General features: G+C 39.3%; 1 protein-coding gene across 3 annotated transcripts in view; it reads left to right on the top strand.

Moving 5' to 3' along the window:
* Positions 1 to 15,380, top strand: part of Usp34 (ubiquitin specific peptidase 34) — a 226,835-nt gene that overhangs the window by 9,042 nt on the left and 202,413 nt on the right. For all 3 annotated transcript variants that reach the window (XM_048352847.1, XM_048352848.1, XM_048352849.1), the window contains exon 2: positions 5,099 to 5,186. In XM_048352847.1, the coding sequence (XP_048208804.1) occupies positions 5,099 to 5,186 (88 nt within the window). The remainder of the gene's footprint in view (positions 1 to 5,098; positions 5,187 to 15,380) is intronic.

Below are 15,380 nucleotides of genomic sequence, written 5' to 3' on the forward strand. Positions count from 1 at the left end.
GGGCCAGTTGTGATTCTCACATCTCAACTCCCCGAGTAGCTAGTATTACAGGCATGAGCCATTGTTGCCTGTTTGAACTTGAGGCCTTGTGTCTTGCTAGGCAGATTCTCTACTACTAGATCCTACCACTAGATTCTCACCCCAACTCAATTATATATACATACAGATATGTTATATAATATATATATGAGTAGCATGTATGATATATATGATATGCACCTATATTATTTGCTATACAGCATTCTATTCAATTTCTTGGCACAATGTATATTTATATTTACCTCTTTTTTCCATTTTTATTACACTTAAGTTCTGTGAGGTGGAGACTGTTGCTTTTTTCATTTATTATCATGTCTAGTGCTAAGCACAAAGTATGCAGTAGATAATAGTCAATGCATAAATGATTGTTGTGTGTGTGTGTGTGTGTGTGGACAGTACTTGGACTTGACCTTAGGGTTTCATGCTCTCACTTGACTTTTTTGCTCAAGACTGCTACTCTATCACTGAGCCATACCTCCACTTCCAGTTTCAGCCTCTTGAATAGTGACAATTACTGGTATAAGCTGCTGGTGCCTAGGAAATAGATATTTTTATGCACAATGGAGATTTAAATGCAGTGAATTATGTATCTTGTTTTACTGTATCATAAAATTGATAAACTATGGCTTAACAGCTAAAGTAACCAGCTCCTTAATTTTGTAATCTAGCAATACCCATTTGTATGTGTTGATTGTATTTGCTTTCTAGATATTACAGCCGACTTGCATAGGTATGAGAGATTGTATGCCTGTGAAACCTAAAGTACATACTTTCTGGCCTTTACTGAAATGTTTGTTTGCAGGCCAGAAATGGTGGTATACATCTGTGATCTCAGCATTTGGGAGTCTGAGTCAGGAGGTTTGTGAGGTGGTGGCCAGCTTGGGCCTCATAGTTCGAAGCTGTTTCAAAGGAAAACAAAGTCTGGGGTGGGCAGGATGGGGGAGAAAGATGGAAGGGGTGACATTGATCAAGATTCTTAGGGGCTTATGGTTCATGCCTGTAATCCTAGCTACTCAGGGGGTCTGAGAATCACAGTTCTAATCCAGCCCAGGTAGAAAAGTCCATGTGATTCTTGGCTTCAGCCAGCCACTAAAAAGTCAAGAGTGGAGTCTGTGGCTCAAGTGTTAGAGTGCCAGCCTTGAGCAATAAAGCTAAGGGACAGTGTCCAGGTACTCAAACCTTTGTGTACACACGCACACACACAGTGCTACATTGTACTTTTATACTGATGTGTTAAATTGAAACTCCTTTGTATTGTGATAATAAAAAATATATAAGAAGAAAAGGAAGACATCAAATCATCCCTGTTTGCAGATTTTATCGGATACTTAAAAGGCTCCATTAAAAACTTGTGGATATACTGATATTATTTGCTCAAGTTAATATTTCTAGTTATTCAAGAGGCTAAGATCTGAGGATTGCAGTTCCAACCCAGCCCAGGCAAAAAGTCTGTGAGACTCTTATTTTCAACTGATGAGCAAAAAGCTGGAAGTAAAGATGTGGCTTAGTGGTAGAGTGCCAGCCTTGATGAATAAGCAAGTGAGGGTGTGAGGCCCTGAGCTTGAGCTTCAGAACTGGCTGCAAAAGAAAACAGTTACAGCAAAGTAAGGGATTCAAGATAAACATACAGTGCTGGGTGCTAGTGACTCACTAGCTACTCAGGAGGCTAAGATGATCTGAGCCCAGCAAGAAAGTCTATGAAACTCATCTCCAATTAACTTCCAGAAAGTTGGAAGTGGAACTGGCCCAAGTGCTAAGAATGTTAGGCTGAGTACCACATACCCAGAAAAAGCCAGAAGTGGAACTGTGGCTCAAGTGGTAGAGCACTAACCTTGAGCACAATATCTTGGGGACAGTGCCCAGGATGAGTTCAAGCCCCAGGACAATCTAGGAATAAATTAAAGGACTTGAAAGACCCTCACAATGAGAAGTATTAACTGCCAAGAAAGAAGATACTAGATGATAAGATCAACTATGTTCCATCAGCCTTTAGAATGAGTATTGTGAAATGATTGTACCCTGAAAGTGATCGATAGATCCAATGAAATCATTGTCAGAATCTCAGTGACAATCTTTACAAAAATAGAAAAAAACCTGTCCTAAAAAAAATATGGAAGCATTGAAAAACAATGAATAATCAAAGCAATCCTGAGCAAAAAGAGCAGTGTTGGAAGCTTCACAGTATATACCTCAAATTATACTTCTGAAGTACTGGGTACTAAAACAGACCTGTAGACCAGTGGAGTAGATTAGAAGGCCCAGAAATAAACCTACATAACAGCAACTATAGGATCTTTAACAAAGGTGCTAATAATACATATTAAAGAGAGCTTTTTCAATAAGTAGTATTGGAGAACTGCACATCTATATGCACAAGTCTGAAACTAGATTCCTATTTCTTTCTTTTTTTTTTTGCTAGTCCTGGGGCTTGGACTCAGGGCCTGAGCACTGTCCCTGGCTTCTTTTTGCTCAAGGCTAGCACTCTGCCATTTGAGCCACAGCGCCACTTCTGGCCATTTTCTATATATGTGGTGCTGGGGAATCGAACTCTGGGCTTCATGTATACAAGGCAAACACTCTTGCCACTAGGCCATACTCCCAGCCCTAGATTCCTATTTCTTGTCCTATTCAAGAATCAATTCAAAATATATCAAAGACCTTACTGAAAGACATTGGACTTTGAAACTACTACAGGAAAATATAGAGAAACCATTTGAAGATAAAGATAGAGGCAACGCTCTGTGTGTGCGTGTGTGTGTGCGTGCGCGTGTGTGCTTGATCGCGTGCTGTTTAGCTCAAGGCTAGTGCTCTACCACTTTTCACACCTTAATTTCTGGCTTTTGTGGTGGTTAACTGGAGTAGTCTTATGGGCTTTCCTCCTCAGACTAGCTTTGTACAGAGATCGTCAGATCTCAGCCTCCTGAATAGGTAGGATTACATGTGTCTGGCCATGTCTTTTTCTTTTTTGAACTATTAGTTATATGAGGGATTTAAAAAAAGTATTTCCACACGTATTACAGTATATTCCAATCAATCTCATCTCCCGCTATCACTCTGTAGGCAAGGATCTCTGAATAGGATTCCAATAGGTCAAATTGATTGAGATTGTATTAAATTAACAAGCTTCTTCCACATCAGAGAAAACAATGGCCAATTATACACACACATACACACATACTCTACTTAGTGAGCGAAAGATCTTTGCCAACTGTCTGACAAGGAATTCCTATATATATTATATGTATGTTTACCATGTATGTATGTATGTATGTATGTATGTATGTATGTATAACTCAAACAGTGAAAGACAAATAACTCAATTAACAAATGGGCAGATGAATTGAACAGACATTCCTCGATAGCCAATAAATACATGAAGAGCTGGACACCAGTGGCTCATGCCTGTAGTTCTGGCTTCTCAAAGCCAGCCTGAACAGACCAGTCAGGAGATTCATAGCCAATTAGCCACCATACAGTTTCTGCTTCCAGTTTTTTAGGATCTTTTCATAGTCATACATACTGTTTTTGAAATTAATGTGGTGATCAGTCAGGAAATTGAGGAGAAAATTTAATAGTGGGGTATTAGATTTTTATTTATTTTATTTAATTTTTTAATTAAATTTTGTTGACAAGGCGTTGTGCAAAAGGGGTACAGTTACATAATAAGGCAATGAGTACATTTCTTGTGATATCTTACACCTTCGTTTTTCTTTCCCTTCCCTAGATTAGGTAGGCATATATACAATATCCAGTGTACCAAAATCATATACAGTAACCACGTAGGGTACACCAAAGGAAAGTCACCTAGGACTTTAAATGTAATGTGAATAATAGAATCCTCCTGTATCCTTCTCTTGGAGTTGTTTTTGCTTATTCTCGTCTTATATGATCATGTGTACATAGCTGTTAAGCTATTGTGATCCACTGATAGGTCTATTCTAGACCTTTTTATGTTTAGTATTTGTTTGGTTTTAGATATATAATGTAAGGTTATAGTGGGGTATTAGATTTTTTTATCAAGAAGAAGGAACCCTGACAAAACCGGAGGCTAGAGGAAACAGCTTATTTTCCCTATGAAGGGGAAAATAGACCAGAGTGTTGTCAGAATCTAATAATTTCTGGGAGGCCTACGGTTTGTGGAATAATTTATGGAAGATCTAGGCTATAAGGGAAAGATGTTGCTCAGCTACCGCTGGTATGACTGGTAGAAGGACCTCAAGACGTTGCTTGAATTCTCTCTTTTTTTTTTTTTTTGGCCAGTCCTGGGGCTTGAACTCAGAGCCTGGGCACTGTCTCTGAGCTGCTTTTTGCTCAAAGTTAGCACTGTACCACTTGAGTTACATAGCCACTTCTGGCTTTTCTGTTTATGTGGTACTGAGGAATTGAATCCAGGGCTTCCTTCATGCTTGCCAGGCGCTCTTCCACTGAGCCACAGTCCCAGCCCTGGTTGCTTGGATCCTAAGAGAAACGTGGCAGATGGAACTAGTGCTGTTGCTGGATGTTGTTTTTTTTGTATCTTTAGCATTCTAGTGTCCTATGGGCATCAGAAAGGTCTTAACAGCAAGCCAGCTGGAAATAAAGTGTAGATTTCAGGGGTCCCAGCCCCTACATCACAGAGCATAACACAGAAGGGTAGATTTGGAGTTGAGATAAGAAATCTTGCATCTGTTAGGAATCTATTTTTAAACTTAGATTCATCAGTAACTAAACTTAAAAGATTGATTGACTTGAATGTATTTGTGATGGGTGCTGGTTGCGTGTGCCAGTAATGTTAGGTACTCAGGATGTTGAAATCTGAGGATCAGGGTGTGAATCCTGCCAGAGTGGGAAAGTCCTTGAGACTCTAAACTCTCATTAAGTACCAAAAAAGCTAGAAGTGGAGCTGTGTCTCAAGTGGTGAACACTAGCCCTGAATAAAAACATCTCAGGGACAGTGCCTCCACCTGAGTTCAAGCCCCAGGACTGGCACACACAAAAAATTCTAAGTTGAGGCTTTTGTTTTTGTATTGACTTTTAATATTGGTTGAGCATTATTCATGGTTATTTTTCTTTATTTCAGTATCAGATGTAGAAGGTGGTGATGGACTGCAGCTTAGGAAGGAACATACTCTCAAAATTTTTGCTTATATCAATTCCTGGACACAGAGGTATGCATTTTTCCGTATTTTGAAGGTCAATTTTATGAGTTATATTTTAAATTGCCATTATTGGTCATCAAGTTTTCTTTTAGGATGTTGCATTACTTTTAGCTTTAAATGGAATTTTATCAGTACTTAAAATCATCTTCATCCTCACACTAAGAATCTTCACCTAAGTGCCTATCCAATTTAAATAATCTTTCTAAAATTTTTATGAGTAAGAATGTTACCCATTGTTGCCCACAGTATTGTGTACAGTGATCAGTGAACATATTGAATATGGTGACACAAGAATGTCTTGAGGTGTACAATATAAGGCTAGCTAATCATAGTTTAGCAGGCATAGTTTAATCTCAAATATCATTTGCTCTATACCAATATACTTTTTTAAAAGATTTTTTTCCTTCATTTGTAAAATTAGTAGACATTTGTTTTTAGAAAAGTTTGTAGGTTTTAATGATCTAAAGCAGATAGGTTGTTGAAGGGAAATTAATAGAATGAGTACGCTTGTCAAGGTATACTATATAAACCTATAGAATTACTGTAATGTACATCTAAAACATTATTATATGTTAAGAAAGTGAACTGGCATATCATCAATATTAGCATCTCTTTTAATCCAGCAGATGAATTTCTTTTGACTAAGTTTAGTAGAGATTGTTATTGCTTTATGCGTAGGTATTATTAACATGCTAGCAATACAGAATTAGTTTAATAACCAAAGTAATATTCTGAGAAGTGTTGAACCTGAGTCATAGTGTTGAACTTATTTATAATAAATTTCTATAGGTAGCAACATATTAAAGCAGGAGAAGTTTACACTCTGTGTTATGCCAGAGCAAATGAAATTCAGAGAAATAAAATTTTTCCAAAATTTTACTATGAGTTATTGGTGGAACTCATAGTGGCATCTGCAGCTATAGTTTTCTATGCATTTTTATCCTAGATGCATATCTTAAATCATTTTATCAGCAATTTTAAGCTAGAGTGTATGGGTGGGAATGAAATTATAATTTTTTTTTGATATATGTGATTATAGGCAGGAATTTCATCAGATTTGTCAGAATACTAAAGAACTTGCCTCCAAATGAATGAAAGCCTTTGATTTACTTTATACTATTTAAGAGTAACATCACTGGAGCATAGGCTTTGAGCCAGATTAGACAAAAATTTTTGCTTCATGACCTATACACTAGAGAGATTACAAAAAATTTACTTTAAGTTCTCACTTCATCATTTTTTTAAACTAGAATATTGAACCAGCTATTATTATTATTATTATTATTATTTTTTTTTTTTGGCATGTTCTGGGGCTTGACCTGAGGGCCTGGGCACTGTCCCTGAGTTTGTTTTGCTCAAGGCTAGCACTCTTACCATTTGAGCTACAGTGCCACTTCTGGCTTTTTCTGTTTATGTGGTACTGAGGAATTGAACCCAGGGCTTCATGCATGCCACAGCCACCTTCCCAGCCCACAGCTATTATTACTATCTTGATGATGTGAAGAAACAAAACACTTCCTTAGTATTAGAACTTTGTAATGCTGGGGATCAAATCCAGAACCTTTAAGCACTCTACCATTCATCTACCCCCCCCCCCATTTATAAAATAACTTAATAAATACCTACTTTAATTATACCATTAAATATGCCTGGGAAGTGAAATACAAATTGAAGGATGTGTAAGCTAAAACCAGTAGGGTCAAACTGGAAAATAGGGCTTGTAATATTTATAAATTCTGTTTACCTGTGAAGAAGGAAACATGTATGCACAGTTTTTTTCACTGATATTAATACAAGTAGAATTTTGCTATACTTGTAATTGCTTATGCTGGTAGACTGGAGAAGAAGGGATGAAAATAAATAACTGATTTAATCACAGGACTTTATAGTAACACCCTTTACATTTTTCCCCCAAGCTCCATGTTACTTTCTTGGGCTTCAAAAAAATACCGTTTTTAGATGTGATTATGCTTCTTGTAGGATAGAAACAGCTAATAACAACAGATAATCTATAAAAGAAACTTTTTTTCTTTCCTTGCCGGTCCTGTGTATGTGGGAGCTGTCCCTGAGATTTTTGCTCTACCATTTGAGCCAGAGATAGGCTTCTGGCATTCTTTGTGTTAATTGGAGATAGAGTCTCATGGACTATTCTGCCTGGGCTGGCTTCGAACTGTGAACCTCAGATTGCAGCATCCTGGGTAGCTAGGATTTTAGTGGTGATCTACCTGTGTCCAGCAAGAGATTCTTTTTTTTTTTGCCAGTCCTGGGCCTTGAACTCAGGGCCTGAACACTGTCCCTGGCTTCTTTTTGCTCTAGGCTAGCACTCTGCCACTTGAGCCACAGTGCCACTTCTGGCCGTTTTCTGTATATGTGGTGCTGGGGAATCGAACCCAGGGCCTCATGTATACAAGGCAAGCACTCTTGCCACTAGGCCATATCCCCAGCCCTCTTTTTTTCTTAAAACAAGAGATTTCTTTTGTGTGTTTGTACTGTGGCTTGAACTCATGGCTTTCCTCTGTCACTTAGCTTTTTTTGCTCTACTATTTAAGCCACATCTTCACATCTTCACTTCCTGCCTTTTGCTTGTTAACTGGAGATGAGTCTTCTAGAAGTCTAGACGCTCACAGTCCTAGCCACTCTGGAGGCTGAGATCTGAGGATCGCTGTTCAGAGCTAGCCCAGGCAGAAAAGTCCATGACACTCTTATCTCTCAATAGCCACCAGAAAACCGGAAGTGACACCAGGGCTCCAGATGTAAGGGTGCTAGCCTTGAGCTGAAGAGCTCAGGGACAGCACCCAGGCCCTGAGTTGCAGCCCCATGACTGGCAAAAATAAATAAAACAGTCTCCTAGAGTTTCGTTCCCCGGGGGTGGGGGCCGACTTCGAATTGTGAACCTCAGATTTCAGTCTCCTCAGTAGCTATGATTATAGATGTGAGTCACCAGTATCTGACTAAAACGAGATTCTTAATTTGAGGCCCAGAAAATGGATCTGGTATATAAGCAACGGTGTCGTATAAAATGTTTAATAAGTTTACTAGAAGAAAAGTTTGAATAGCTATCATAGGTTATCAATATAATGGGGCTGAGGATATAGTTCAGTGTGTTTATTAGTAAACACATATAAATACATATGAATGAGTTAGAGTCATACACACAGATTATCAAAGGGCCTCTGTTGGAGGCTCATGAGTATAATAGGTACCCTGGAGGCTGAGATCTGAGCCTCATGGATTGAAACCAGCTTGGGCAGGAAAGTCCTTGAGACTCTTATTCTCCAGTTACTCACTGGGAAAAAAAAAATCCCAAAGCAGAAGTACGTACGGCACAAATGTTAGAGAGCCAGCCTTAAGCCAAGAAGCCAAGTGAGAGGGCTAGGACCTGAATTCAAACCCAAATACAGCCATGCACACACACATACCCCAAAACAAAACAAACCCTAACCAACCAATCAACCAATCAACCAAAAACAGCATGATCTTCCTCTAGAGAAACAAGTCCTTTGTTTGTGTAAGATTGAATAATGGTTTAAAATTTTTTATTTGACTTCTTATATATTTTGTAATCTGACTTTTCCATGTCCAGTTAACCTTTAACTAAGATCTATCACTGTCATCATTTTAATTGTATAATTGATATATTGATGCCACCCTTAAATATTTGGCTGTAATGAAATTTGAATTTATTGCTTTCTATGCAGGCATTCTATCACCTTGAACTATACCCCATAGTCTACTCTTTGGTTTATTTGACAAACTTATTATGTACGCTTGTTTTATGGTTTTTTATTTTTATTTTTGGCCAGTCCTGGGCCTTGGACTCAGGGCCTGAGCACTGTCCCTGGCTTCTTCCCGCTCAAGGCTAGCACTCTGCCACCTGAGACACAGCACCCCTTCTGGCCGTTTTCCATATATGTGGTGCTGGGAAATCGAACCAAGGGCTTCATGTGTTAGGAGGCAAGCACTCTTGCCACTAGGCCATATTCCCAGCCCTATTTTATTTTTTGATGATACTGAGGCTTGAACTCAGGGTTTTGTGCTCATGCTCAGCTCTTTTACTCTTGGTTTACATATACTAATTGAGTCACACCTCCAATTTCAGTCGCTTGCTGTTTTTTGGAGACCAAAGTTTGAAGAATTTGTCTGGCTGGTCTGACTCTAAACTGATGCTCTCAGATCTCAGCCCCTGGGGGTTGGCTCAGTTATCATTATTTACTTGATTGATAGCTCCTTAATAACTAAAATAGAGTAGGTGGAAAGCTTACAGAATGAGTGTTAGGATAAGTTGTGGGAGAAGAAAATAAAATTACTGCGTGCTGGTAGGTCAGTTCCTTTAATCCTAGCTACTCTAGAGGCTGAGATTTAAGGATTGAATTTAGAAGCCAGCCTATGCAAAAAAGTTCACGTGTCTTGTGTTCAGTTAATTAGCAAAAAGTTGTAAGTAGGTGTGTGGCTCATGTAAAGAACATACATACACACACACTAAATAAGTAAATGAAAGAAGAATAAGAAGAAAAGTATAGCCAAGTACCAGTGGCTCATGTTTATAATCCTAGCTACTCAGGAAGTATGGTTCAAAGCCAGCCCATGCAGGAAAGTTCGTGAGTCCTTTATCATCAATTAATCACCAGAAAACTGAAAGTAGAGCTGTGGCTTAAAGTGGTAGAGCACTAACCGTGAGCGAAAGAGCTCAGGGACAGAGCCAAAGCTCTTGAGTTCAAGCCCCATGAGTGACAAAAAAGAAAAGTACTGTATCAAACAAAAAAACTGATATACAGGATAAATTTCATATTAGAAATGCTGATATATATGTATATATATATATTTTTTTTTTTTGGTACCAGCCCTGGGGCTTGAATTCAGTCCTGGGCTAGTGCTGTATCATTTGAGCTACAGATCCACTTCTGGCTTTTTGGTGGTTAATTTGGAGATGAAGAAGTCTCTCAGACTTTACTGCCTAGGCTGACTTTGAACTATGATCCTTTTTTTTTGGCCAGTCCTGGGCCTTGGACTCAGGGCCTGAGCACTGTCCCTGGCTTCTTTTTGCTCAAGGCTAGCACTCTGCCACCTGAGCCACAGCGCCCCTTCTGGCCGTTTTCCATATATGTGGTGGTGGGGAATTGAACCTAGAGCTTCATGTATAGGAGGCAAGCACTCTTGCCACTAGGCCATATTCCTAGCCCCATGAACTGTGATCCTTAAATCTTAGCTAGGATTATAGATATCAGCCACTGGCACCTGACTCTTTTTTGTTATTTTTGTTTTTAAATGTTTCAAGCTTACTTGCAAAATAGTTTTCAATTTATATCTTGCATTTTTTTCCTTAAGCATTCGAAGCACTTTTCTGTCTCTTGCCTGTGTACTTTAATTTAAAGGTATTTCTGTATGCATTTTATTTTATATTAATTTTTTTCAAGAAATATACATTAATACAAGTTTTTGTTTTGTTTTTTTTTTTCTTCTTTTTGCCAGTCCTGGGGCTTGAATTCAGGGCCTGAGCACTGATCCTGGCTGCTTGTTGCCCAAAGCTAGCACTCTGTCACTTGAGCCACAGTGCCACTTCTGGCCATTTTCTATATATATGGTGCTGAGGAATTGAACCCTGGGCTTATGTATATGAGGCAAGCACTCTACCACTAGGTCATATTCCCAGTCATGTTCTACCAGTTTTAGGTATTAGGTATAATGTATGTCCTTCCTTTTATGATGCTATAAAGATTTCACTTTTTTGTTCTTTCCCATTTTTTCAGTATAAATCTTTGGGTAGTTGTAAATATAAAATATTAGTCAAAATTTGAACCAAAAATGCTCAGTAGTTTATTTCATATCTTACACATTATCTGATTCTTAACGTCTATTGACTTTTTTTTTTTGCTAGTCCTGGGGCTTGGACTCAGGCTGAGCACTGTCCTTGGCTTCTTTTTTGCTCAATGCTAGCCCTCTACCACTTGAGTCACAGTACCACTGTTGGCTTTTTCTGTTTATGTGGTGCTGAGAAATTGAACCCAGAGCTTCATGCATGCTAGGCAAGCACTCTACCGCTAAGCCATATTCTCAGCCCAAGGTCTGTTGACTTTTCACCTAAATGATTTTCTGTGTGTGGATCCCTTTTAATTTTTCCCCAACTCTTCAACCCTTTATATAGTTGTGATGTTATTTTTCTCCCACAGACTTACTCGTTTGTTTTTTTTTTCATTTTTCCTGATTTAGTCTTATATTGATTGCTCTCAAGGATTACTAAACAGCTTACCTCCCTTTCTGATCTCATCTTAAAATTGTCTTTACCTTTCTCTATATTGGATGTACAGTGTATTCCCAGCCCCAGTACTTTTTACATTTTATAGGCCTAAAGTTTTTTTTCCTCCCCATATGAACAGCTTTTTTGGGATCTTGAGTTCTATATGGAAAATTATTTTCTCTCATCACTGTAAAGTATAGTACTCTATTGCATTGTAGGCACCAATACTGATTTGTGAAAATATTGGCTGTTTTTATTCTTTTTTGTCTTTTTTGTAGGTTATGGGACTTGAACTTGGGACCTAGGTGTTGTCTCTGAGAGCTTTTTTTTTTTTTTGCCAGTCCTGGGGCTTGAACTCAGGGCCTGAGCACTGTCCCTGGCTTCTTTTTGCTTAAGGCTAGCACTCTGCCACTTGAGCCACAGTGTTACTTCTGGCTTTCTGAGAGCTTTTTTGTTCAACACTAGTGCTCTTACACTGAACCACAGCGCTACTTCTGTTTTTCTGGTGGTTAATTGGAGATAAGAGTCACATGGACTTTACTAAAAGCCCAGGCTGGCTTTGAATTGCAATCCGAATACCTCATCCTCCTGAGTAGCTAGGATTGCAGGAGTGAGCCACCACCACCCAGCTTTGTTTTTATTCTTGAAGTTATCCCTTTTATTGTTTTTATTTCTTGAAGTTATCCTTTTTATTGTTTTTATTCTTGAACTTTTCATTTTTACTCTTAGCACCTTTCCTCAGAACTCTAGGGTCTTTTTCAGTTTCAAAAAACGGTCATTGTCTGCATTCTGGTGAGTCTTTGTGCTCTCTCTCTCTCTCTCTCTCTCTCTCTCTCTCTCTCTCTCTCTCTCTCTCTCTCTCTCTCTTTCTTTTCCCAGTCCTGGGGCTTGGACTCAAGGCTTCACCACTGTCCCTGGCTTCCTTTTTGCTCAAGGATAGCACTCTACCACTTGAGCCACAGCTCCACTTCTGGCCTTTTCTGTTTATGTGATGCTGAGGTATCGAACCCAGGGCTTCATTCATGCAAGGCGAGCCCTCTACCACGAAGCCACATTCCCAGCCCCAATCTTTGCATTCTCAAAAACTTTATTTCATAAGTTTCTCACTTACACTTTCTACTCTGTTGTTGAGTACATATGTCTAGTTACAAAAGGATTATAGTTTTCTGTTTTGTTTTGTTTTTATCCATCATAGGGCTTGAACTCTGAGCTCTGTCCCTGAGTTCTTTAGCTCAAGGCTAGCTCTCTACCACGTTAGCCACAGTGCCACTTTCAGTTTTCTGGTTGTTAATTGTAGATAAGAGTCTCTTGGACTTTCCTGCCCAGGGCTGGCTTTGAACTGAAATCCTCAGATCTCAGGCTCCGGATTATAGGCCTAAGCCACCAGGGCTTGGCAAGGATTGTATTTTCGAACCCAAATTTATGTTTTCATCATTTAATTCTTTTTTCAGTAATCTGTCATATCTTAGGTCTTCTTTTTTTTTTTTTTTCCCCCAGTCCTGGGGCTTGGACTCAGGGCCTGAGCACTGTCCCTGGCTTCTCTTTGCTCAAGGCTAGCACTCTGCCACTTTGGGCCACAGTGCCACTTCTGGCCATTTTCTGTATATGTGGTGCTGGGGAATAGAACCCAGGGCTTCATGTATGGGAGGCGAGTACTCTTGCCACTAGGCCATATTCCCAGCCCCTCTTAGGTCTTCTCAATACCAATTATATTTAGTATAAATTACATTTAAGACCTTTTTTCCCTTTCTGCATTTAATGAATGTGCAGTTCTCTCATTTTCCTGCTTGTTTTTATCTTTGTAGAGCAGGGTTTTTGAAAATTCTTATTATCTTTGGCTGTTCTTTTATGGTTAAGACCATTAAGCTGGGTGCTGTTGGCTCATACCTGTGATCCTTGTTACTCAGAAGGCTGAGACCTGAGGATCTTTGGTTTGAACCCAGCTCAAAGAGGAAAGTCTGAGACTCTTTACCTCTAATTGCACATGCACATTGCACACCCACTCAAGCATACAGAGCTGGAAAGTGGAGCTGTGGTTCAAGTGGTAGAGCTCCAGCTTTGAGTTAAAAGCTAAGGATCAGTATTCAGGCCTTGTGTTCAAGCCCCAGCACTGGTATATGAGAGAAAGGAGAGGAAGGAGATATAAGAAGGGGGAGATATGGAAGGAGAGGAGTGACATAGAGGATGGGGGAGGAAAGACAGGGGGAGAGATTAAAAAGTGGATTGGATGTTCTCTGTGGATAGGGCATTTCAGTGTTGGTCTGCTTTGTATTGTGAGGATAAATTGACTTTTCTCTTAGGATATTTATATTCTCTAAGATACATCTTTTAGTGTTTGGCCATGAGAAATGTTAGTCTGGTTGTTGGGCAGCAAAATGTACTCTCACTGAGTCCTTTTTTCTGCTTCATGTTTCATGTTTATCTTAAGCGATGTCTTGAGGTTTTTGGTTTTTTTTAAAGTAGTTGTACAAAAAATTTTAATTCCATAATTCAAGTTATGTCTTGATCAATGTCATTCCTCCATTATTCTCTCCTCTTTTCCTCCTTTCACCTTTGCACTCAATTCAGGTAGTTCATTTTTTACATAGTGTACATTGAATATAAGGATTGCATTTGCTTACCTTTCCTACCTCTGTTTGCTCTTCAACTTGTTCTGCTTCATGATATTCATTATGTTATGACAGCTCATTAGTTGTTCAGTGGAGTTACATGATTGGACTCCTCCCCTAAGTATACCATTTTGCAGTCTGTTTGTGTGCATATGCATCTCTGTATATGTTATCATGTGTGTTTTTATTTTATTTATTTTTTGGTGCTGGCCTGGAGCCTGAACTCAGGGCCTACGCCTGTCCCTGAGCTTCTTTATTCAAGGCTAACATTGTATTACTTGAGCCATAGTCTTACTTACCAGCATTTTTGGTAGTTAATTGGAGATAAAAGTCTCACTGACTGGGCTGGCTTCAAACATCAGTCCTCAGCTCTCAGCCTCCTGAGTAGGTAGGATTGTAAGTATGAGCTACTGGCGCCTGGTTGTGTTTTTATATTAGATCTAACTTTCACATAAGAGAGAAACATGCACTGTTTGTGAGCCTGATTTCACTTAATATAGTTTTTCCTAGGTCTATCCATTTCCCTGCAAATGACATATTATAATTTCTGATACATGAGTAAAATTCCATTGTATATATTAATCCACTGATTTGTTATAGGGCTTCTGGGCTGTTTCCATGACTTGGCTATTGTGAATAGCACAGCAATGAATGTGAATGTGCCAAGTGTATTTACCGCATCCTTTAATGCCCTGGAGTGGTATCTGTGGATCATAGGGCAGTTCTCTCTTTTGTTTTTTGAGGAATCTCCAAACTGCCTTCTAGAGTGGTTGTACTAGTTTATATTCCCACCAACAGTGTAATAGGATTCCTCCTTCACTCCCTTCCAACCTCTTTGGTGGGGGGGGGGGTGGGGGGGTGGTGGTCAGGGTCTGAGTGCTGTCCTGATCGCTTTAGCTCAAGGCTGGCATTCTACCACTTTGAGCCACAGTTCCACTTCTGGTTTTCTGGTAGTTAATTGGAGATAAGAGTCATATGGACTTTCTTGCCTGGGCTGGCTTTGAATCACAATCCTCAAATCTCAGCCTTCTGAGTAGCTAGGATTACAGGCATGAGCCACCAGTGCCCAGCCATAAGAGTCTTATCTCCAATCAACCACTCAAAAGGAGTTGGAAGTGGAGCTATGACTCAAGTGATAGAGCAGAAATGCAAAGGGATGTCTTTAAGTATGTTTTGTAGTGCTGGCTTGGTGGTTATAAATTGTTTTAATTTTTCTTTTTTTTATGGAATGCTTTTATTTGTCCTTTGGTTATGAAGGAAGCTTTGCTGGGTATAGTATTCTTGGGTGGTGGTAGTTTGCCTGCATCATTGTTGGGCTTACATCATTCCAAGCTCTTATGCTTTCATGCTCTCAGCTGA

Source organism: Perognathus longimembris, chromosome 8 (assembly GCF_023159225.1).
Source record: "Perognathus longimembris pacificus isolate PPM17 chromosome 8, ASM2315922v1, whole genome shotgun sequence".
NCBI classification, from domain to species: domain Eukaryota; kingdom Metazoa; phylum Chordata; class Mammalia; order Rodentia; family Heteromyidae; genus Perognathus; species Perognathus longimembris.